Source organism: Myotis brandtii, unplaced genomic scaffold, assembly GCF_000412655.1.
Source record: "Myotis brandtii unplaced genomic scaffold, ASM41265v1 scaffold4, whole genome shotgun sequence".
NCBI lineage: Eukaryota > Metazoa > Chordata > Mammalia > Chiroptera > Vespertilionidae > Myotis > Myotis brandtii.
Genome location: NW_005365371.1, coordinates 503,612 through 530,004, shown reverse-complemented (window position 1 = coordinate 530,004; position 26,393 = coordinate 503,612). Strand labels below are relative to the sequence as shown.

At 38.0% G+C, this 26,393-nt stretch overlaps 1 protein-coding gene across 3 annotated transcripts in view; it reads right to left on the bottom strand.

Moving 5' to 3' along the window:
- SEC22A (SEC22 homolog A, vesicle trafficking protein) overlaps window positions 1-26,393 on the bottom strand; it is a 60,888-nt gene that overhangs the window by 24,694 nt on the left and 9,801 nt on the right. The window contains exons 1-4 of one of the 3 annotated variants that reach the window (XM_005873104.2): window positions 25,112-25,196; window positions 17,023-17,223; window positions 9,015-9,178; window positions 7,619-7,813 (exon numbers count right to left, since the gene is read on the bottom strand). In XM_005873104.2, coding sequence (XP_005873166.1) covers window positions 7,619-7,813; window positions 9,015-9,178; window positions 17,023-17,204 — 541 coding nt within the window. In that variant the 5' untranslated portion in view covers window positions 17,205-17,223; window positions 25,112-25,196. Of the gene's footprint in view, window positions 1-7,618; window positions 7,814-9,014; window positions 9,179-17,022; window positions 17,224-24,820; window positions 25,090-25,111; window positions 25,197-26,393 lie in introns of those variants that run through there. The other 2 variants (XM_005873105.2, XM_014545247.1) reach the window with 2 other exon arrangements.

Sequence of the window (26,393 nt, the reverse complement as noted above, 5' to 3'; positions counted from 1 at the left end):
AGAGGAGGAAAGATAATTAGGGGGAAGGTGGTGGTAACACAGAAGTGGTAGAGAACTAGTGAAGATCTCTGAAGATGGATAAAAAGACAGGTACCATCTGTTGCTGCTGCTGTTGCTAACAGTGGCTGCTCTCAGAGTGTCAGGCAAGTTGTCAGGCACCAAGCACTTTATACATACAATCTCATTTCATTCTTCCAAGAACTCAATGAACTAGGCACTGTAATTATCCTGCACTAAGAGAATAAAGCAATCCTAAATATTTGTGCACCACTTAATAACAAACTTTAGAATACACTAAAAATTAGAGACCTAACAGGAGAAAGATATGCATTTACAAATATAGTCAGAGATTTCAACACCCCTTTCTCAATAATTGACAGTAGACAAAAAAATCATCAAGGATATAAAAGACTTAAAGAATATCAACCAACTTGATCTAAATGACATTTATAGAGCACTCCACCCAACAACAGAATACATGTTCTTTTCAAATGAACACAGAAAATGACTAAGGATAGATCATATTCTGGGGGAATAAAACAAATCTCAATAAATGTAAAATAATTAAAATTATACATAAGTTGGTATCTGGCTACAATGGAATTAAACTAGAAAACAATAACAGAAAGATATTTGGAAAACCTCTACATATTTAAAACTATTAAAATAAAATAAAGGTAGACTTTTTTTAAATAACCCATGGATCACAAAAGATATCAAAAGTAAAATTTAAAATCATTTTGAACAAAAGGAGAGTGAAAATACAATATACTAAAACTTATGAAATGTAGCTAAACCAATATTTTTATTTTATTTTTTTTCATTAATCATCACCCAAGGATATTTTCCCATTGATTTTTAGAGAGAGTGGAAGGGGTGGGGGGAGACAGAGAAAGAGAAAGATCAATGTGAGAGAGACACATCAATTGGTTTCCTCCCAACCGGGCCCTGACTGGGGCCAGGATAGAGCCAGCAACTAAAGTACATACCCTTGACTGAAATTGAACCCAGGACCCTTCAGTTCTACCCACTGAGCAAACTGGCTAGGGGCTAAAGCAGTATTGAAAGGGAGATAAATAGTACTAAATGTCTGGACTAGAAAAGAAGTTCTCAAATAAATGACCTCAAGAATCTATAAAAAAGAAGAGCAAATTAAACCCTAAGTAAGCAGACCATAGGAAGTAATAAAGATCAGAACATAAATCAATGAAATAGGAAAAAAAAAACAATAAAAAGGTCAATGAAAGGAAAAGCTGGTTCTTTAAGGAAATCAATAAAAATTATAAATTCCAATAAGACTGATCAGAAGAAAAATGCAAAAGACAAAAATTATCAGTATAAAAAATGAGAATGGCAACATCACAACAATTATACAAATATTAAAGGGATATGAGAATATTAACTTTATGCTAATGAAATGGAAAAATTCCTTAAATTCCTTAAAAGAAACCAACTACTAAAACTCACTCATGAAGAAACAGGTAACTTGAATAACCCTACTTCCATCAAAGAAACTGATTTGTAGTAAAAAAACAACAACAACAAAAACCTTCCCACAAAGAAAACTAGAGGCTTAAAGCCTTCACTGTACTAAACATTTAAAGAAGAAGAAATAGGCCCTGGCCAGGTGGCTCAGTTGGTTGGAGCATTGTCCTGTACACCAAGGGGTTGTGGGTTCAATTCCCTGTCAGGGCACATCCCTAGGTTGTGGGTTCGATTCCTAGACGGGTGTGTGTGGGAGGCAACCAATTGATGTTTCTCTCTCTCATCAATGTTTCTTTCTCTCTCTCCCCCATTCCTTTCTCTCAAAAAATCAATAAAAGCATATCGAGTAAAAAGGGGAGAAAAAAAATTCTACAGAAACATTCCCAAACATTGAAAAAGAGGTAATACCTCCCAATTTATTCTATGAGGCCAGCTTTATCCTGAGAGCAAAACTAGTAAAAAACATTAGAAAAAAGGAAAACTACAAATCAATTCCCTCATAAACACAGATACAAAATATCTTAACAAAATTTTAGTAAATTGGGTCTCACAATATATAAAAAGGATAATCCATCATGACCAAGTGGGTTTTATCACAGAAGTGCTAGGTTGGTTTAATATTTGAAAGCAAAGTAATTCACCACATACAGCTTTTAAAAAGAAAAATCACATAATCATCTCAGTAAGTGTAGACAAAGCATTTGGCAGAATATAACTTACATTCCTGATAAAAACTTCTCATCAATCTGAGAATATAAGGACATTTTCTCAAAAAAGCATCTACATAAACCCCAAGTTAACATCATAGTTAACTGGAATACTGAATGCTTTCCCTGCTAAGATCAGAATCAGGAACAACACAAGGATATCTAATCTTGCCAATTCATTCTTTCAGGATGTTTTTGTTATGCACAGAATTCTACATTTGCAGTTATTTCTTTTATCCTTTAGAGGATATGACTAAGTTGTCCTCTGGCTTCCATGGTTTTAATGAGAGGGGAGAAAAGAGAGGAAATAGGGGGAAAGAAAGATTAATTCTGATGGTTTGCGTTCATGCAGTTTAATCTCTTCACATGCCTGGTTATTTATGATTGTGTTTGCCAAAGATTCTATTTTCAAAATCTTGTTGTAACTATAATTTGAAGCTTATGAAGCTACTTTTTCCAGGAGAACTATTTGCTTCTGCCAGGATCTTTGGAGAACAGCACTGTGGAATCAGCTCAATCCAATTTTAGAGACCAATATGATTCAAAACTAAGGGCAGTCCCGACAAAAGCCTGTCAGCTGCATATTCCTATCTACCCACATTCCTAAAGTATAGACATCCAAGCTAAACCAAAGTTGGGAGCAGGGGGGAGAGGTTGCTCATGAGATTCACCACCTTGGTGGGCTCTGTCTGCCCTAATCCCAGTCTCCTAGTCTTGAGGCTGTCAGCTGTTCGCTCAGATTGATATAAACCCCAAAGGAAAAAGTTGCTCCAAACATTGGGCTCATCTCCCAGGGCCTCTATCTTCCTCAGTTTCTTAGTTATCAGTAATTCTTAGTTATCAGTTATCTTGTATATCCAAAGACTTTAGGAAGATTCTATTTTAGATTAACTTCTACAATAGACCTATACCTTCTATAGAATATATACATTCCACTCAGCTTTTCTACATGTATTTAGTGGGATTGTTGGTCTGAATTAACTACTCCATCACTGCTCTAAGTGGAAATCTTCTAAGTACTAGTAATAATCCCTTGTTTATTAGTGATTTTAAAGATTGAAAATTAATCCACATATAATTCACCATTTAAAGTGTATAATTCAGAAATTTTCAGTATATTCACAGTTTTGAACCATCACAATGATCTAATTCCACATTTTCATCACCCCCCAAGGAAATCTCATAACCATTAGTATAGTCACTGCCTATTTCCCCTCCACCACTCCAGCTTCCTATCAATCACCAATCTATTTTCTACATCTTTGGATATGCCTATTCTGGACACTTTGTATAAATGAAATTTTAAATGTGTCCTTTTATATCTGGCTTCTTTTACATAGCACAATGTTCTTGTGTGTGTGTGTGTGTGTGTGTGTGTGTGTGTGTGTTTTATTTATTGTTTAAGGTATTACAAATAGTAGTACATATGTCTCCTTTTTTTTCCCCATTGACCTCCCCCCTGCCTCCCCTACCCTCCGGTACTTGTCCTCCCTGGCTCCCCAGTGTCTTGCGTCTATTGGTTGTGCTTAAATGCATGCATACAAGCCCTTCAGTTGATCTCTTACCCGCCCCCCAACCCTCTCTTACCTTCTCCCTGTAGTTTGACAGTCTGTTCGATGTTTCTTTGCCTCTATCTATTTTTGTTCAACAGTTTATAATGTTCTTTATATTCCATAAATGAGTGAGATTATGTGGTATTTATCTTTCACTGACTGGCTTATTTCACTTAGCATAGTGCTCTCCAGTTCCATCCACGCTGTTGCAAATGGTAAGAATTCCTTTTTTTTTTTTACAGCATAGTATTGTACCATGTATCAATACTTCGTTCCTTTTTTATTGCTTAATAATGTTCTATTGCATAGATATACTATTGTTTGTTCATCAGTCAATGGACATTTGGACTGTTTCCACTTTCAGTTGCTATGAATAATGCTATGAACACTCATGTACACATTTTTATTTACACATACATTTTTAATTCTCTGGATTATGTACTTAGGGGAATTGCTGGATCATATATAACTATGTTTACCTTTTTTAGGAACTTCCATACTATTTTCCAAAGCAGATACATTATTTTACACCACCACAGCAATATATAAGGGTTCTCCCTTGCTAACACTTGTTATTGTCTGTTTTATTTTTATTATAGCCATCCTAATGACCAAAATTTGTGCAAGGGGCTCAGCCCTTGCAGTCCCACCTTCTTCCAGAAGGTTGTCCAGACAGTTGTTCTGCTGTTCGGTCTAATTAGCATATTAGCTTTTTATTATATAGGATAGCCATCCTAATGATTGTAAAGTAGTATCTCCTTACTGTTTTGCATTTCACTAATGACTAATAATGTTGAGTACCTTTTCATGTGCTAATTAGCCAGTTGCACATTTTCTTTGTACAAATGTCTTTTCAAATCTTTTCCCCATTTTTTAAAATTGGATTGTCTTTTTATTGTTGAGTTGTAATATATTCTTCCTTAGAAGATACATGATTTGCCAATATTTTCTATGTCTGTGGATTGTCACAATTTTCAATTTCTTGATAGTATCTTTTGAAAAACAAGGATTTTTAATTTTGATGAATTCCACTTTACCTATTTTTACTTTTTTCACTGTGCTTTTGGTGTCAAATCTAAAAAATCATTGCCTAATACAAAGTCACACCTTTGTATTTCCTCTAATATTTACACCTTTGTTTTCTTCTAAGAATTTTATAGTTTCAGCTGTTAAACTTAGGTCTTTGATCCATTTTGAGTTAGTTTTTAGATACTTTGTGAAGTGGGAATCCAACTTCATTCTTTTATATACGTATAAGTATCCATTGTCCCAGCATGATTTCTTGAAAGACTAGTCTTTCACTATTGTCATGGTGCCCTTGTTAAAAAATGAATTTACCATAATGCAAAGGTTTGTTTCCATACTCTCCATTCTTTACTGTTGAGCTACATGTCCTTCCTTAAACCAGACCCTATAGTCAAAGAATCAGCTTTTGGTTTGATTTTTCTCCAATGTTTTACTATTTTCCATATCATTTTCACTTATTTCTGCTCTAATCTTTATTATTTCCTTTCTTCTTGCTTTAGGTTTAATTTGCTTTTCTTTCCCGTGTCTGTTCCTGTGAATTCAAATGACCACCTGGAGTACTTCCTTTGCCCAATGCAGCTTTACTTCCATCCACCACCTTTGTGCTATTATTAAAAATATATATTTCATTTCTACACCATGTTTCTCTTTTATTAGTGTAGATATATATTTCATTTCTAATATCAGAGACCCAACAATACATTATATACATTATCTTATACAATTGCTTTTAAAAAGAAAAATGTACGTTTACTATCTTTTATAATTACCTTTACCATTGCTCTTTGATTGTGTGTGTGTGTGTGTAAATTCAAATTACTGTCTGGGTCACTTGCTTTCAACCTGAAGAATTTCCCTTCCCTTTAGTATTCCTTGTAGGCGAGTCTGCCAGCAACAAATCCTCTCATCTTCTATTTATCTGCAAATGTCTTTATTTCACCTTCAGTTTTGAAACATAAGGATTCTTGGTTGACAGGTTTCCCCCCCTTCTTTGAGTATTTTGAACATGTTCTCCCACTATCTTTAGATCTCCACTATTTCTGTTGAGAGAAGTCACTTGTTAATCTTTTGAGGTTCTCTTGTAAGTGGTGAGTTGTTTTTCTCTTGCTGCTTTCAAGGTTTTCTTCTTATTTTTGTCTTTCAACATTTTCAACTGTTTATAGGTGTCTTGCATATATCCTATTTGGAGTTAAATGAGCTTCCTAGAAAAGTACTTTTTTTTTTTTTTTTTTAGTAAATTAGGGAACTTTTCAGCCATTATTTCTTCAAATGCTCTGCTGCTTTCTCTTCCCTTCTTCTGGTTCTCCCATCATGCATATGTTGGTGTGCTTAATAGTATCCCATATTTTTCTGAGGTTCTGTTCTTCATTCTTTTTTCTCCTGTTCTTTGGATTACATAACCTCCATTGATCTATCTTCAAGTATACTAACCTTTCTTTGCCATTTCAAATCTTCTATTGAACCCTACTAGTCAATTTTTCATTTTAGTTGCATTTTTCAATTCCAGAATTTCCATTTGGTTCTTTTTCCTTTATAATTTCTATCTGTTTATATTATCTACTGGATGCAACCTCATTGTCATATCTTCCTGTTTGTTTTTTTAGGATATGATTTTATTGATTTCAGAGAAGGGAAAGTGAGAGAAACACTGATGTGAGAGAAAATCATCTATCAGTTGCTCCTCATACACATGCCAACTGAGGATCGAACCGGCAACCTACGCATGTGCCCTGACTAGGAATCAAAACTGCAACCTTTCGGTGTATGGGACGCTCCAACCAACTGAGCCACACCGGCGAGGGTACTTCCTTACTCTTTAAATTACGATTTCATTTAGTTCTTTGAAAATAATTATAATGACTACTTGGACGTCTTTGTTAAATCTGACATCTGGTCACTGTCATAGGCAGCTTCTATTGCCTGCTTCCCCCCCCCCCCCCAACACACACACAGTGTACGTATTATACTTTCCCTCTGCATGTCCTGTAACTTTTTGTTGGACATTTTAGATAACATACTGTAACAACTCTGGGTCTTAATCCACCTCCTCTCCCCCTGGGTTTGTTATTGTTATTTGTGTGCTTACTTGTTTCTCGACTGGCTAGATTATTTTAATGAAATCTGTTTCCCTTTTCTCCCATAATTTGTATTCAACCAAATATGAATTATTGTGTTCAGTCCTGAACACCACATTTGAAGAATACTAACAAATAAAAGCTTCCAGGATAGGGTGGGTTTCAAAATGTCATAGACAAAAAGGCTAAAGGAATTGAGGAGAGGTCACAGAACTTTGACAAATAGATAAACATTATAGCAAACAGACTTTAGCTCAAATATAAGGAAGATTTTTTTTTAAATAAGCAATTCAACTATGGCATATGCTACCTTATAAAATAATGAGGCTTCCATTTTTAAGCAGAAGTTTTCAAACTGTCACAACTATAAGTCCTTATTTGGGAGGGGAGGTGTGAGTAGATGATCACATTTTCTGTGACTGTCAAAAACCCTGGCCTTGAATATATCTAGCCATTTTGATATAAAGCAGAGTACTTTACATGCCTCTAAACATATACTACTATTATAAATAAACTATTCACTTCCAGAAACATTTGCTTACAAAGAAACCTTCTTAAATGTTTCCCTACCACACAGTTCCTTTGAAATTGCTATTTAAAAGTATTTTCCTGATTAGTCACATATCTAGATTACTACATAAGCCACTGAGAAAGGATTACTTTGAACTTCTACATTCTCTCAAGTACTTGCTTTAAAATACTAAAATAAAAATAGTTCATTTTTGAGAGTTGCTCAGTTTTTAAAATAAAATAATTGAGATCCAGCACTCACCAGAAGAAATCTTACCAGCACCTTTATAGTCAATAGAAAATGCAGATGTGACTCCATTGGCTGACCCCAGTTCGCACATGGAAATTTGATAAGGGGGTCTCAGCTTGATTTCCGTCTGCATGTCAGATAGATTTATCTTTGTTGAAAGAGACCTCGGATTATTATATCGCTGCTTGGTCCTCTGAATGAAGTTATCTATGTAAAATAAAAAATAAATGTCCTTGCAGTCATTTGTTAATTAAATAATTTGAGAGTGTGAGGTTTATGGGTAGTAAATTTTGCAGATAAACTGTTTAATTTGTTATCCAAAACTGTTGAATTGTCATGAAGTGTTCTAATATTTATGTTTCATGGTTAATATATCATGGAGTTATCAGTTGCTCACTCTAGAAATGATACCGCGTAGGAATTAATAATTGTAAGTAAACTAATGATTTAACACTATCTGACTGAGAATATTTCTACTAGTATATCCACTTCAATGAATTACTTTGAACTTCTACAACAAAACAAAAAAATAATAGCTTTAATTTTTAAACCAAAATCTTAATTTTTATAGGGATTCATATCTCATAAAATAGTAAGTCTGTATTTATCAGTTGCAATTCCATAAGAACATACACTGTAAATTCCATGTTCTTATAAACCTGTTTTCTTATTTATTGCTTACACCATTAGAATGCATATTTACAAAAAATAAATTTAATAAAAGACAATTCCTAAATATCTTCCAAGATATTTCCTAAATCAGCGGTTGCAAACCAGTGGTCTGCGAGGTCCTAAAGGTTGGCGACCACTGTCCTAAATAATATTCCAATTTTATTTTCACAATTTGTAACTTGGTTTCACTATTTTTTCCCTTGTACATCTGGAGTCAAAAAAATTAATGCCCACCGGCCAAATCTAGTCTGCTGACCATTTTTGCAAATAAAGTTTTATTAGAATATAACTGCATTCATCCATTTCTACATTGCCTATGGCTGCTTTCCAGCTATAATGGCAGGGCATCTTATGGTGCTTAAAGCCTAAAATAATTACTATACGGCCCTTTGCAGCAAATGTTTGCAAACCTCTGTTCTATATTAAGCAGACTATAAAAGATTATCACACAAACACAAAATTCTGAATCTCTGGCTTATAAATTTCTCATTCAGAAACTATCCTCTGGGATTAATTCTTTATGCCAATAATCAAAATTAGCTCCACAGCTCAAACTCAATTTTTTCTAATATGAAGATGTTGTCATAATTTATAGACCATTTGTTAAATTATTCTATCAAAAGCAGAATTTTTTGAGTTTTCCCTCTCCCCCATTTCTCCCCCCAGTGAAGATAAAAAATCCCTTATGACTGGCTGGAGACAGGATAATTAAAAGGAAAAAAAATCAAGCCCTTACCAAATTCAATGAAACAGTATGGCCTGACAGCAGTGTTGGTCTTCGACATGTTATAAGTAGTAATGAATTCCTTCTGAAGCTCATCCAGGAAAGAGAAGGCCAGAACATTTGGGTAATTTTCAGTGCACAACATCATGTAGCTCACTCCCAGAGAGCTAATAAAACTAGAGTATAAAAAACATCGGTTTAAAAATTTCAAAGTAAATTAAGGTAATTCGTTGCTTTACAAGACTGATTCTATTACAACATAAACTGCTGCTACAAGTGGCAATGAAGATATTAACATTATATATTCTAGCAAAAAATGTTAAAGAAACTAAATACTATTTTTAGTTGTGGTTTAAAAATAGTAGACAAAAAAGGGGAATATACCTACAGAGGAACACTCAGCATGGTATTAACACTTCAGTTATTTATCACTTGGGGTAGAAAGCAAGGGGAAAAAAGCTTTTCTGGGTGAAAAAAATTCTCCAGTAGGACATGCATGCCATCAATCTCTAATCTAATGTTAAAATTGCTAAGTATAAGAAAAATATTATTTTTGAAATAGAACCTTCCACAGTGAATACCAGTCTCTAAAATAAAGCACTTCAACCATTAAATATAAAAATGTTTGACATTATAAAAGTGAGTATGCCTTATGGATTTTAGAAATCTAAACCAAATACATCTTATAGGAAACAAGGTGAAAACAAGACTTTGCCCTCAATGGGACAGTAAGGAGATAAGAACCAGAAAGAGACTGTGTCCACCATGAGTGGCATTCTACCAGGAACTTATTTTCTCACTTACAGTGGGGCCTTGACTTACGAGTGTCCCGACTAACGAGTTTTTCGAGATACGAGCCGTCTCTCGGCCGATTTTTTGCTTTGAGTTGCGAGCTAAAATTCGGGTTATGAGCCAGCTTCAGATACCCCACCACTAGTTGGCGCAGCGAACATCACAGTGAACGCCACAACATCAGCCCAGCATCACGTGTCTCACTCGTTCACTTTGATTTGACATACGAGTAATTTGAGTTACGAGCTCCGTCATGGAACTAATTAAACTCGTAAGTCAAGGCCCCACTGTATTCTTCCCTTAGTAGGTCAACTTTCAATTACCCTCCAATGATGAAGAGCTAAATAATGAAGAAGTTATCCCATGAATAGAGACCCACTTTAGGCACCAATTTTAACCTCATTAAATAAAAAAAAAGCATTAATATGCAATATGCCAGTTGATAGCAACTTATAATAGTAAGCTAAAGGAGAAAAAGATGATTTTAAGTGGCCAAAGGTGATTATACTATCAGAGCCTTGGATAAAACACAGAGCAAGGAAAATTTGCCTTTGACATCCTTCATTTCCTTTTCTGCAGAGTTTATCTATTTCTGATTCACTCTTTCCCTCTAACCTTAACACCTTCACACCCCAGAAAATGTAGATCCTCACTTTTTTAGATAATCTATCACAGGTAATCCCTAATTTACTTATTGGTTAGTATTCCAGAAGTTTATAGCACCTTGAAATCATTTTCCCACAGAAACTACATTGTAAGTTCCTAGACCAGCTCGTAAGAGCCTATTTAACATACATGGTGCTGAAAACTGAAGATTTCTCCATAATAAACAGTGTGGCTTTGTTGGTTGGAGCATCGCCTCTTACACCAAAAGGTTGTGGGTTCAATTCCGGTCAGGGCATATACCTAGGTTGCAGGTGTGGTCCCAGGTTGGGGTATGCACGAGAGGCAACTAATTGATGTTTCTCTCTCATATCAATGTCTCTCTCTCTCTATCTTAAAAATCAATAAACATATCCTCGGGTAAGGGTTTAAAAAATGCTAGTAATGAAACAAAACAGGAAAGCAGGAACCACAAGTTATTTTCTTCCCCCAGGTGGTTTGGTAGCTATTGGTGGGTTGCATTCTCCTGCCATGCCCCTTTCCCACCAAACATCAAGTCTCCAATGAGACCATGCTGTCTCATCAATCTTAGACTTTACACATACTCTGTTCCTCATCATTTCTCAACCAAAAAGAAAAAAGAGGGATAGTTTTCACTTAATTCTTTTTCCTGGTTAATTTTTATCTCCATAAAAAGTGAAAATAATTAGGAGAATTAGGAATGCTCCCTGTCAAGAGAGCTTAAAGGTAAAGGAAGACAACTCTTCTACCACAGAACAATGTGAATCCTGAAGACAAAAGACTGTGGTTCAGATATACTATTTATTAGTTTTGTGAGTTTGAGCAAGTTTCTTTATATTCCTACGGCTCAGTTTCAGTTTCCTCATCTACATATAAAACAGGTGTATTAATACTATAATAGCTATCTGCCCAGCATCCTTCTCGTCTTCCCTTTGGGAAATTATCTCAATCCTACTATCTATTCCCTATGACTTTGGCAAAGCTGTCCATCAAAGGGGTGGGCATGTGATCCAGGATCCAACTAAGAGTACCTTAACCCTCTAACCCCAATGTTACTCCAGAAATGGACCACAACACAGCAAGACAAATAAAGTCCTTTTCTTGAAACAGAAGGGGAGGGGTTGCTCAGCTGGAATGAAGTAAGCCTGGAGCTGCCTGTACAGTATTCTCTACTACATGGAGAATACCCATATGCAAAAGGAAAGAGACTGGAAAAATGAGAGAAAGATTCCTGATAACCTCTGAGCCCCTGGCTCCAGCCAACCAAGAAGCCCTTCACAATACCCTTGTTTTTGCTTAAGCCAGAATAAGTTGTGTTTCTGCCCTCAGTAATGGGAAAGAGCTCTATTTATTAGCCATTCAAAGAGCTGTTGTGATATTTAATAACAACCTAAGTAGAGGGCCTGATAATTGGAGGTACTGTGATAATGTTGAAATTGTTACTCCTGTAATCAGAACATAACACCAAATAGTGAAAGAAAAGCACTGCTAGGAACTAAAACCAAAAGGCAGGTAAGCCTAAAATATACAAATATACTGCTGCAGGCAAAACTAAAACCAAAAGGCAGGTAAGCCTAAAATATACAATAGCCTTCCCAGCTGCAGGCAGCAGTCTGGGGACAGATATGGAGAAAGTGAATCCTCAGGAAAGGAGAGAATCTATGAAGCTCACAGCCATGATCAGACTTCAAATGAATTCACAGTGAAAAAACTAAGAAAGTTTATTTCTTGCACTAATATTCACAAGTATGATTGGCCTCCCAAAGACATTTGTCTTCTCATAATATCAGTGTCTCAAGATTTTAAGATCTCATAAGATTCAACTTAGTTTTCATGTGGTTCATAATTATTGCTTTAGTCATTGTTGTTTCCTAAGTAGTGACAAATGTTTACATTTTAAATATTTATGACAATTTAAGGAAAGTATCCTTTAACTTATGAAACAGATGAATACCTTAAAATTTTATGCAGAGAGAATTGTAATATCACTACATAATGTGAAATCACAAAACTAGATTATGCACACACATCCTGCCCCAAATCAATGAGCCGAGTTGAAAAATTTTGGAGAGAAATGAAGACTTAATTTCATGGCACTCTGAACACAGCCAATACCCCCAAAACAACCATCCCTCACTGAGCAGCTACTAGGATGTGTGCAAGCATAGTGCCAGCACAAGCCATGCTCCACAGAATATGCTCCGCTAGCTGAACTGAAGTATTCAGTCACTACACTCTGATAAAGTCATCATTTTTCCAGCGACAGAAAATTAAAAGAAGTTTCTCAATTTTAAATATTACTCTCCTAATTTTTTTCTCAAAAATATCATCTTCCTCTGTCTATTCAACCAGAATCTAATGTGAGGTACCATCTGAATTAGCACATAATTATCTAGTTAGTTATTTTGTTTGCTGTGGTATTCTACAAACAGTACCTCAATTTCTATACAAAGTTGGAAACCACAATGCTAAGAGAAATAAAAAATGTTATAAGAAAAATCATAAAAAGCTCCTTGTTATGACTGTCCCTTTTTATGTACATCAGATCTCAGAAATTTGAAAAACAATGTTTTGATCCAATGGACACTGTGAATCTTGTAAATGACCCATTATCACCTTTTGCTTTGGCTACAAGAAAGCTCAAAGCAATATCTTTGGCCCTCTCTAACAAATGAATGAACTATAAATAAAAAATAAATTATTTATACCTCCAAAGGAAGTGTCTGTATCTCTAAACGAAAATGTTACTTCAGCCCTAACTGGTTTGGCTTAGTGGACAGAGCGTCGGCCTGCGGACTGAAGGGTCCCAGGTTTGATTCCGGTCAAGGGCATGTACCTTGGTTGCAGGCACATCCCCAGTCAGGGGCGTGCAGGAGGCAGCTGAATTGATGTTTCTCTCTCATCGATGTTTCTAACTCTCTAACCCTCTCCCTTCCTCTCTGTAAAAAATCGATAAAATGTATTTAAAAAAGGAAAAAAAGAAAATGTTACTTCAGTGTACTATTCTACTATCTTTATTTTATTTCTTTACAAGATTTTCTTACCTGTACTCTTGAATTATTATTATTATTATTATTATTATTTTTGGTAAACTGAATTCACAACAGTTAAACAGAATTAGAGGGGTGTTTAAAATGTTACTACATTCTACTCTACTTTTAAGAGAATAAGGGAGAGGAACAGAAAACATTTGCAAAAAAAAGTGTGTGTGTGTGTGTGTGTGTGTGTGTGTGTGTGTGTAAGTCCAGGATGTCTGCCAGAATATACTATATACATGCCAATCTTCTATAATGTTGGTATCTGTCTACAGCATTATACAATAACTAAAATGCAGAATCACTCCAGGAACCCAAAGAGCCTCTGACTAGTAAATAAAATATTAAAATGTTTAAAATTTTTTCCTCCAAGTAACAGGATTAGCCTAAGACATCATTTTAGATATACTCACCATCGCCACTACCATTTTATAATTAAACCTTCAGAAAACCCAATTCCTATATAATAAAACCCTAATATGCAAATTGACCGAAGGGTGGAACGACAGGTCACTATGACATGCACTGACCACCAGAGGGCAGATGCTCAATGCAGGAGCTGCCCCCTGGTGGTCAGTGCACTCCCACAGGGGGAGCGCTGCTCAGCCAGAAGCCAGGCTTACGGCTGGGCTGGTGAGCACAGCGGCGGTGGCGGGAGCCTCTCCTGCCTTTGCTGCAGCCGGGCGGTAAGGAGTGAGGGGTCCCAGACTGCAAGAGCCCTGGACTGCAAGAGGGATGTCTGTCTGCCAGCTTAGGCCCTATCCCCAGGGATTGGGCCTAAACTGGCAGGCTGACATCCCCTGAGGGGTCCCGGACTGCGAGAGGGTTCAGGCCGGGCTGAGGGACCCCCCTGAGTGCACGAATTTCATGTACCGGGCCTCTAGTTAAAAATAGCAGCTTACCATTACTCAGGTCATCCAAACAATTATCGACATTCTCTAAGGTTCTGTCCTGGGCCTCTCAGAAACTCAGGGTGCTTCCACTCTCAGTTTCAACTTCTATGTCAGTGATTCCCAAAGTGGGCGCTACCGCCCCCTGGTGGGCGCTGCAGCGATCCAGGGGGGCGGTGATGGCCACAGGTGCATTTGTTTTAACTTTTTTTGTATTACCTTTCTATTCTGAGTTCAATAAATAGTTTCATAATTTCAAACTTCAATGTTTCTAATTTACACCTTTCTTTACTATATTTTACGAAAAAGGTAGAAACATTAATACATATATCTTTCTGTTTAATTGCTATTAAAATTTTAAAAAAATTAATTTCCAGGGGGCGCTGAGTAATATTTTTTCTGGAAAGGGGGCGGTAGGCCAAATAAGTTTGGGAACCACTGTTCTATGTGAATGATTCCAAAATTTCTATCCCACCTCAAAATGGAGCTTCATTATCTTGCTCTCCTTCCTCACCACCCACCCTCCCCTGGCCCATAAGCAACCCTTTCCAAAGACCTCATTTTGTCCAATTCCAAGGTTTCAGTCATCTTTGTTTCTTCCTTCTCATCTCTGGGATTCCATTTTATAAGACTTAGCAGTTTCTTTTTTTGATGTGTCTTTATGGCTGGCATTTTCTTTTGCATTTACATTTGTATTTAACTAGTTCAGGCCCTAATTAGAAGTTAGCCTCTCTTCTCTAAGACTTTCCATTTCACCCTACATTCCACTGTGTCAGCACTGTTTTTGTTTTTTTATCAAGTCACTTCCCTCAAACCTGTAGTAACAGCTTCCTATGACCTATTACAGTGATGGCGAACCTTTTGAGCTTGGCGTGTCAGCATTTTGAAAAACCCTAACTTAACTCTGGTGCCGTGTCACATATAGAAATTTTTTGATATTTACAACCATAGTAAAACAAAGACTTATATTTTTGATATTTATTTTATATATTTAAATGCCATTTAACAAAGAAAAATCAACCAAAAAAATGAGTTCGCGTGTCACCTCTGACACGCGCGTCATAGGTTCGCCATCACTGACCTATTACATCAAAGAGACATCTGTCAATCAAAACTTTCAGGGGAATCCAGGGTCTGGCGTCACACTAATTATATCACATTTCCCACAACTATCCCTAAATCACCACTCACTTCACTGGGCCAAGCAGATTAATGCGACCACCATGCTAAGTCACATTCTTTATTCTGCCTCTCCTCCCTGTACTGGATTCCCTCCTCTCTGCCTTAGCCAAATCTTACTAATTCTTTAGGACATGGTTCATGTCTTTTCTCAATAATGAAGCCCTCTCTCTCTTTATTATAACCCATACAAACCTTGCCCTTATCTGATTTCTGACAGTATGCACAATCAGTATCAAACTGCTCAGGAGTTAACTGTGTTCTAATTGTTTCATGTGTATGCTCTCCAAGTGGCCTTATCTATTCCCATGGTTTTAATTACAAACCGTAAGCTGACCTCCAAATCTAAATCTCCATACTTGTCCTTCTTCACTAAACTTCAGACTTACACATCCAGCTACCTACCTGACTGACAGTGCCTCTTGGATGTCTAACAGGCATCTCAGACTTACCATGTCCAAACAGACCTCTTGATTTTTATCACTTAAAACACTTATCTTCCAGTCCTGCTCACTTCATCCCCTTTATCTATCCAGATCCTCGGGACAAAAATCTAGAGGACTCTTAATTATTTTTCTCGCATCCCACTTTAATCCATAAGGAAGATTTGTTGGTGCTACTCCCAAAATACAGCCACAATCCCACCACTTCTCATTATTATCACCCTAGTTTAAGTTATAAAAATCACTGCTGCCTGAGTCTCCTAAATGATTTCTCTGCTTCCTTTCTTTCTCCCTTAGAGCCCATTCTTCACAGAGTAGCCCCGATGATCTACGGTACTCAAAGCTAAAATCTGATTATATAACTCTCCATCTTAATACTCTTCAATGGCTTCCTATTGTATTATTCAATTCAGACTCCCTCACATAACCTAGAAGGCCCTACATTATCTATCCCATTCCTACCTTTCTGGCCTCACTTTCTGCCACTCTATTAATTGCCCATATTGCTTCAGCATCTCTGGTTCATCTTGATCTGTACTGATGGCCTTCTGCACTGGCTGTTATCTCTGCCTTGCTCTTCATCCATAGCATCCTTTATATGACTGCTTTCTTTTTCATCTTTTAGGTCTCTGTTCTCAGAGAGACCCTTGACTACCACAAAGTCACTCTCCATCCTATCAGTTTTACTTTCTTTAGATATAATAAATAGCGATGAATACTATCCCCTTTGACTAGAATGTAAACTTAAGTTTTTTGAAAGCAGGTATAACGTAAGATTTTTTTAAATTTCCCATTACAGTTTGCCTGGGCATGTAAGAACACCAATAAATACCTAGTGATCAACTTATAAGATGGCACATCTGAGATCTGCAAAACTATAAATTTTTCTAAAGCCAGATAAAAAAGGGGACCTACTATTTAGTATAAATTAAGAATCACATGATTAACTCAAACAGGTTTTCCTAAACAAACACTAATTTCTATTTTCACCACTTAAATTTCATTTAAATGACAACCACTAAGTAAGTGATTTTCATGAAGCAAATTAAAGTCTTACTTAATGTTATAATGACCAGTTTTCAGTGTACTTCTATCGGGAAGCTGAGCAAGTTTCCTTGAGAGCATTTTAAAGTACTTTCTGCACTCCTGCACGCCTGTGCCTTGTTCATTGTCAGTAGAAGCAGAAAGCGGCAGTCCATCTCTAACACGAATAACTGAGGCAGATAAAATCATAGACATTTCAAGCGACAGAGAAGACCTAAAACAAAACGAAAATTTTGGGTTAGATAAAAAATTAAAGCCAAAGCTGATAAACAGTGTAAAAATGTTCAACTCATTAATAATCAAATATATACTAATTAAAACGATGAGTATGCTTTCCTTAACAAATTAGTTTAAAAAAATAATACCTGTTTCTTTCTGGCATTTTCATAAGTATTGGACAATATTTAACAGAGTTTAATATTTATGCCGCCCTAACTGGTTTGGCTCAGTGGATAGAGCGTCGGCCTGCGGACTGAAAGGTCCCAGGTTCGATTCCAGTCAAGGGCATGTACCTTGGTTGCGGGCACATCCCCAGTAGGAGGTGCGCAGGAGGCAACTGATTGATGTTTCTAACTCTCTATTCCTCTCCCTTCCTCTCTGTAAAAAATCAATAAAATATGTTTAAAAAAATAATATTTATGCCCTTTGACCACAAAAAATTTAAATACCATATAACCCTATCCTAAGGAAAGTAATTGGAGTCAGACAAAATTTTAAACAGAAAGGCATCCTTTCACAGCAATAACTGAAACAACATGAACATCCAATAACAGGGGGATAGTTAAATAAATTAAGATACACTCATATGACAGAATATATCGCAGATACTAAAGGTTATGTTTGTGAAAAATAGTTTAATAATGTGGTAAATTGCTCTCTGTTAGGTAGAAAAAAAGGCATGATGAAAGCACCAAATGTTTTCTATAGAGATAAAGAAAAGAAAGAAGGGAAAGATAAATGGAGAAACAGATACAGGAAGGAAACACATCAAAATTAGAATAATGCTTATCTCCAGGAAACAGTATGATGGTTATCATTTTATAATTTCCTAAATTTTCATAATATTTCACAATGGGCACATCTTACTTTTATACCCAGAAAAAAATATTATTTACAGTAAATCTCAAAGCTAAAGGAATTAATGGTTTTAATACTATCTTCAATCTTTTTACCAGAAAGTAAATCATAATAGCCTCTCTTATTACATTCTGATCATGCCTTATAAAAATAAATAAAAGGTCTACATAGGCGTGGGTTTGAAAGAAATCAAGTAAATAGTCAAACTTTGATTTGAAAAAATACGCAGTTCTCAAATTTTAGCTTATATAAAAAATCACTGGTAGTTTGGTTAGAAATGTTGATTTCTGGGCCAACCTCCAAAATATTCTGATCCATTGCGGAATGGGACTTGAGAATCTTCCCATTTTTAACAAGTTCCCCAGGTAATTACTATGCTATTGTCTAAAGATCATACTTTGAAAAACATTGAATTAAACATGTTGACAGTGTGAAATTAAGTGATAACTGTTTTCTGTTAGGCCATCAGAGCACTACCCCACTGAATGCTTCTCTTTCACCAGTAGTAGGGGCAACTGGAAACTGAAAAAATCTGGTAACAATTTCATGACATTATATCTCAGAGAGTAATTTAGTCTTTACCCACCCAGTTCAGGTGGGTCAATTTTATCTCATTCCAAAATGAAAAATTGAGTTAGTAATATATCGAAAATGGTATAGAAAACCAACTGGTACTGAGTTTGGAAATCAGGAATCCCTAATTTTTATTGCTGTGTGAAGTCAAAATCTGACTGCCCATTGACGATGGTAACTGATTGACAATAAACATTAACCCAAATAATAATGCTAATGCATTATACTTACTCCCCCCTTTTCCTGTTTTCATGAGGAAATGACAGGAATAGCTAGGTATTAATATGTCATTACCCTTTATATTTTTCTCCTCTATAATTTACTTAAAAGGGAAAAAACCCAGCAGGAATTAAATTAGCCTTTACCATAATGGATTCTTTAAAGTTCCAACATGACATAAATGATTTGGATAAAAGAATTTTTTTAAATTTTTTTTTATTGATTTCAGAGAGGAAGGGAAAGGGAGAGAGAGAGACAGAAACATCAATGGCGAGAATCATTGATCGGCTGCCTCCTGCACGCTCCCTACTGTAGGTCGAGCCTGCAACCCAGGCATGTGCCCTGACCAGGAATCAACTGTGACCTCCTGGTTCATAGGTCAATACTCAACCACTGAGCCACACCGACCAGGTGGATAAAATCATTTTTGTCCCTATTCAACTAATTTCTTTTCTAAAAGCAGTAGCAAGAGAAAACTGCGATTTCTCAAGGGATAAAAGCTATATTATAATCCCTTTTAAAAAGTGTTACCATGTTTTATTTAATTAAACCACAGTTGCAACATTTAGCTTAAGAAAGCAGGAAAATGTCATTTCATACTCTTAAACATTTATTATTTAAATGTAAATCTTTTATCTCTACAGAAATATACTGCAACACAAGGACTACTCCGATAACACGAGGAAAGGGTAGTAATGATAGTTTCCAAACACCCATATACTCAGTATTTAAAAGTAGACTGGCAATGGCCAATATGGCTTGGTTCTTTGGAGCGTCGTCCTGTACACCAAAAGGTGGTGAGTTTGATTCTCGGTCAGAGCACATACCCAGGTTGCAGGTTCGGGGCGTGGTTGGGGCATCTGATGGAGGCAACTCTCCGATTGTTTCTCTTTCTTTCTCTCTCTCTCTCTCCCCCCGCCCTCCACCCCCTTCACCTCTCTAAATATCAATTTAAAAATTTTTAAGAAAAATGAATAAAATAAAAGTAAACTGTATTCTGCCCTAACCAGTAACCGGTTTGGTTCAGTGGATAGAGCGTCGGCCTGTGGACTGAAGGGTCCCAGGTTCGATTCCAGTCAAGGGCATGTACCTTGGTTGCGGGCACATCCCCAGTAGGGAGTGTGCAGGAGGCAGCTGATTGATGTTTCTCTCTCATCGATGTTTCTAACTCTCTATCCCTCTCCCTTCCTCTCTGTAAAAAAAAAAATCAAAAAAAAAATCAATAAAATATATATATTTTTAAAAAAATAAACTGTATTCTTTCATGCCTGACCTTTTTAGGTTCCCAACAGAAATATTAGAAATTATCTTTATTACAGGGTGACAACTTTCATGTAATCTTTAAAGTTATTCCTTTCTTCATGACTTAAAAGACAAAAAGATAAGATTCATACTTCCTAAAACATATACTGAGAAAAGAATAACAACCTGTAAGGTCCGTTCATTTAACAAACATTTATTGAGTACTGTTAAAAAGAAAAGCCACAGGCCCAGAAGTGCTCACTTGTGCTAAAAGCCCATGATACCAAAAGCTAGATTAAATACCCACCCTGATTTTAGTTTCAGAATCTCCCAGGAGTGTAATTTTAAACCAATCAGTCTGGAATTTCCTGATCCACATAAGTGAGGTTGTTCTGCCAGGTAAGAGCCCCCCTGCCTGTCCTCGACTAACATAATCCACTCTTAACTTCTTAGTCCCAACCCTCCTTCTGCCTCTAAAAACATTCCATTTTGTACAACCCTTCAGAGCACTCTACTAGTTGCTAGACAGTATGCAGCTGTATTCATGACTAACTTAATAAAGCCAATTACATCTTCAAGTTTTATTTTTTAACAGTCCATACTGTATGCCCGGGACTATGCCAGACATTAGGAATACATAGTTCCTACCATCAAGAAGCAACAATCCAACCTGGCCGGTGTGGCTCAGTGGTTGAGCATCAATATGAACCAGAAGGTCACAGTTCAAGTCCTAGTCAGGGAGTATGCCCAGGTTGCAGGCTCGATCCCCAGTGTAGGGTGTGCAGGAGGCAGCCAATTGATGAATCTCTCTCATCATTGATGTTTCTGTATCTCTTTCTCCCTTTCCCTTTCTCTCTGAAATCAATAAAAATATATTTTTTAAAAAAGAGGCATCAATCCAGAATTAAAGAAATTCAGATTAAAAGAGCAAACACAATGCAAGATGCATTGACTACCACTTTACTAACTGTAAAACTAGCTAGACAATTTGCGTTTCAGATATTCCTTATACACACCTTTAGGCTAATACAATACAGCAGTGATATTCCCTGTCAAAATTCTTAAGAGGTTGTCAGAGAATTATCAGTAGATAAGATTTTTCTGAGACAGAAACGTTTCTTCTTCAGTCATTTGACCTACCATCCAAACCAGTTAACTAGGAAAAGAAACTGGGATGATTGTCCAATGAGCAATGCCAGGCTTGACTAACTTGCAGACAGACTTCCATAATCTTAGAATAAGCAATCTCTCCTCTATCAACTCAATATTAACATTCCCTGCCCCCCCCCTCTTCTTTTTAGCATGGATTCTTAATGCACTTCCTTGGGGGGAAAAAATCACTCTCATATAATCTGGACTGTGCTAGCAGAAAGAGGAATCTGTCCACATCAAGGCCAACCTAGAATTAGAGTACCCGTAGAGTGTAGGCAAGGTGGTGGTTGGGAAAACCAAGGAAGGCCCAGTGGGAATTGGGGAAAGCAAGAGGTTAAAACACTTGCATGGGAAAATTTAGGAGCAATGGTAGTTCTACAAGGGCCATAGATACATTTTTAGGCCCCTGGTCCATTTTCCCTCATCTTTTACACTGGAAAAATACTGCATATGCCTTAGACAGCAGCAGAAAAGTCACAGAGAATCTGAGTACTGAACTCTATATTCTCTCCCCAATGGCAATTGTAGAGGAAAAAGCCCAAGGTAGGTCTAGGTAAATATTTATGTAAAGGCTGAGGAAAAAAAAGTCCCACAGTGCCAAACTACTCTAGCAGTGGTTAGCAACCTTTTAGATCCAAGATAACAAGATGCTGACCTCTCTTCCTCAGAACCTTCTGGGGTAATGACCGTGGGCCCTAGGTACCAGGAAGGCAACCTCTCAAAAGTAATAAATAAAACCCAATGTGTAAGTATACTTTATATCTATTTTCTAGCAAGATGCTTTCATATATGCCTCTTTTACGATAAAAACATTTATATTGGGTTAATCGTGTTTTAAAAATATATTTTATTGATATTTTATAGAGAGGAAGGGAGAGGGATAGAGAGTTAGAAGCATTGATGAGAGAGAATCATCGATCAGCTGCCTCCTGCACACCTACTGGGGATGTGCCCGCAACCAAGGTACATGCCCTTGACCGGAATCAAACCTGGGACCTTTTAGTCCGCAGGCCAAAGCTCTATCTACTGAGCCAAACCAGTTAGGGCTAATTGCTCATATTTTATTTTAGTTCATTATTTCCCAAACTTCAGTCATCCAAGTACCATTTTCAGAATTCTTACCATATCTATATCCCACCTGTACTATTTATCTATCTAATATGTCTTTCAATTGATTTATTTTTTGCCCTACCCTTAGCAATAGTATCTGTGAAATCAGTGTTAATGTGCCAGGATTTTCTCCCAACTTAATAAATTAAAATAAAGAACTTTTGGGGTTTCAAATATGAGTGTGTGAAAATTTTGAAGAATTATTATTTTTTTAATGTTCATCTGCCTACTACTCAAATTATCTTGCATATCTGATGGTACCAGAATTTGGTAAACACTACCGTGGTACATATTATTTTCAGTAAAAGTGCTAACAGATCTGTGAGAATTGGGAGAGGGGTTTATTTGGAAAGAAAGCTATACTAACTGTGATGCACAGGGTGGGAGCAAGATTAAGTGAAAAGGGAAGTTCTTTATACAGCCATACATTAACAGGAAGGCACTTGGGAAACAGTTTAGAGAAGAAAAATGTTAAGGTTACCAAGGATAAGCAGAATTTATTTTGCAACTTGTCCCACCCCCAACCTCTCCAGCAGCCTTTGATACTCCTATTATAGGAGCTTGCACTGAACAGTATGTTTAAGACCTCAGGCTCCAGAGTAGATTAACACCACATCTAGGAACAGGGCCCCAAATACATGCACAAATGTGTCAATCCCGAACATTTGTGTAGCACCTCATAGTTTACAGTGAGTAGGGATAGCCTTCATTTTAAAGATGAGGAAATGAAGGCTCCCTTTCTCAATGTCACTCTGCTACTATATAGCAGAACTGGTGCTTAAACCTAAGTTTCTTCTATCTCTACATCACTGTGCTACACCAGTCACCTAAAACCAACAAGGGGCAAGAACCCAGTGATACAGAAACTATCTAGCTACTCATTTTGAAATAATAATAAAAGAACAGCTTACGTTTTCTTTAAGAGGCTGTATAGTAATTAACAGGATGAACTCTGGAACTAGATTGCCTGGATTCCAAAACTGGCTCAACCATGTACTAACTATGCCTTTCTATACCCAATTTCCTCACCTATAAAGTGTGGTTACTAACAGTATATATCTCATAGAATTATTTTAAAGAAACTAATAGTATCTACCTTACAGGAACATGTAAAGAACCTGAAGCACTGCCTTGCAGACTTAAAGTGCAATATTAAGCGTTGACTATTACTATTATTATTATTATTAACTGACTACCCTCGAGTTACCAGGTACTTTATACACATCACCTCATGGAAGTCTTCCAATACCTGTGAGGTAGGTATTATCAGATCCATTTTACCTTTGAGGAAATTCAAGCTCAGAAAGGTTAATGTATTCAGTCCCCAAACTAGCAAGTGATCGATTTAAACTCAGGCCCAACTCTAATCACCCTCTGAGGCATTGCCTCTCAACATATCCAAGCTTCTTATTCAACTGCATGGAGAGGAAGGCCACAGGCACCACCACCCCTGCTTTGATAAGAGAGCTGGGCATCTTTCATACACCAATATAAAATATACCTAGATTTTTAAAAATCATACACCAAAAGAAGCACTAAACTGAGACCCTGGGTTCTCAACACAGGTAATGTCCAGATGTCCCATTAACTTAGGGTATGGTCACAGATGTCAGATTCAATTACTGAACTACAGCCCTCATAAACCAGTACCTCATAGGTACTGTTCAAGATACTGCCTAATCCCTTATAACAGTGGTTCTCAACCTTGGCTGCACATTAGAATCACCTGGGAATCTTTTTAAAATCCGCCCAGAAATCAGGATTTTAAAAAGATTCCCAGGTGATTCTAATGTGCAGCCAAGGTTGAGAACCACTGCCTTATAATGTCAGCACATGAGCAAATGCCAGTAACGTCATTCAGGGAGTTTTAAGAGTGGCTGTTCCACCTGTGAGCTGGGATCCCAGCATCTCCAGTCCAGCGGCTGACTCCTCAGCCCTGTGCTTTGCCTCGGCTCAACAGGCACAGAAAGGACTGTTTCTCCAGCAGCCAACCACCCCCGATGGACGACCCAGGGAACTCCGGCGCACCAGAAAATCCCAACACTGCTCTCACTGGCAGAGAGAGTCAAGCCGGCTGCGGCTCAGTCTTTTATTTTGCAGCCCTTTTCCATCTGTCCAGCCAACTGCTCAGGTCTCTATGCACATCGTTCCCAAAATGCCAATAACAAGGCCCGATGAGGTTTCTGAGGGCCAGCGCGGGCAAATCTCTGGGCTCAGTGCTCATTCAATCCCCCGAAAACGCAAATTTAGCGCCCGATTCGAATCCCACCCTGCCTAAAAGGAATGGAAAACGCCACGTCAAACTCTCGGGGGGCATCTAAGCAGCCTGGGTGGATCCCGGGGTTTCCGACACCTGGGCGCCAGGGAATGCCCTCCGCCGCTGACATCCCAGGGCGACTGTCCCTCCCCGTCGGACCCCGGCCCCGGCTATACCGTACCCACGGAAGGTCAGCCCGGGGGCAACCGCCGCCCACGCGGCACCAAAGACCCCGCAAGTCGAAGGGGACGGAGTCCCCGCAATCCCGCTCCTCCCGTGCTCCGTGGTTCCAACCACACCGGCTCCCGCCCCCACGGCACGGGCTGGGTTCCTGCCCTGGAATTGGTCTGTAGATACGCAGGCAAGGGCCAGGGCCGTGCGGGGAGGCGGGGAAATGGAGGGGAGCAGCCGGCCAGGGGTTTGAGCGACCCCGAGAGCGAAGAAACGAAGACTGGGAGGGGCCAGTGCGTACCTGTCGAGCTGGGACCTGCCGCGCCAAATGACGCGGCCTGCAGTGCATTGTGGGAACAGGGCGTGGCCTTTGCGCGGGGCAGCCAGGCGTCCGACGTGGCCGGCTCCCGGCGGGATCGAGCCCCGCCCCCTTTCCCTCAGCACGCCCAGCCAATCAGGTTCTCTGGGAAGGACACACTAACCCGCCCCCTCCTGGGGCCGACGTAGTCCCGCCCCCTCCCGGAGAGATTGGCAGTTTTCCAAGCACCTGCAGGAAGAAATGATGAACTCCGGTACTGACTGTCCACGCTGCCCCTCACAAATAAGACGAACCTCTTCTGCCTCCTGCCTGGTTCCGGAAGCAGTTTGTTTCTCACGCGGCCCCTTCCAGCCTTTGCACCTGCCATGCATGATTAAACAAGCACTTACTACTTGTTTACCATGTACCAAGCACCGTGTTAGGCACTGAGTTACAGGAGTGAACATAACACTGGATGGAGTCTAAAGTATAACAGGAGCAAGAAACGTTAAACCATAAATCATTATAAGATTATAAATTATGACCATTACTATGAAGAAAAATTACTGGATGCGATGATGGGTTAATTCTGGATTATCAAAAAAGCTCTTTGAAGAAGTGCCTTTTAAGCTCCAGGCATATGAAATAGTCTTTAAGAATGTTAAAGGCCAAGGGAACATTATATGTGAGATTTGGGGGGCATGAGGGAACTTGGTGTGTTCTAGGAAGTGAAAGGAAGTCAGTGTGGTTGGGGTGTAGGAAGCAAGTTTGGGCTGAGGTGAGGCAAAGGCCAGACTATGCAGGCCCTTATTGGCCACATTATAAATTTTAGACTGTATTTTGGAATGTATCCTAAGGTCATTGGGCAGCTAATAGAGATCTGATTTACATACTTAAAAGCTCACTCAGGCTGTTTGTGCGGAATCGTTTGGAAGAGGGCAAGAGGGATGGCTGGAAGGCCAGTTTGGAGGCAATTATGTTAGTCGAGGCCAGAGATGATGGTGGCTTGAACTAGGGTAATGGCAGTAGAGACACAAAGAGATGGATAATTTTGAGACATGTCGAAATCAGAGGTGGAATCCAAGGGACCTAATGGATTGATTGGTTTGCTGAGAAGCGTAAAGAAAAGAGGAGCATTAAGGATGACTCCTTAAGTAACTAGATGGGTTAAGAAGACATTTACATAGAAGGCAGAGAAAATGGTTGGGATAGGTTAAATTTGAGGTGCTTATAAATGGAGATATCAAACATATTTGGATATGTAAGTCTGGAATTCAGAAATGTC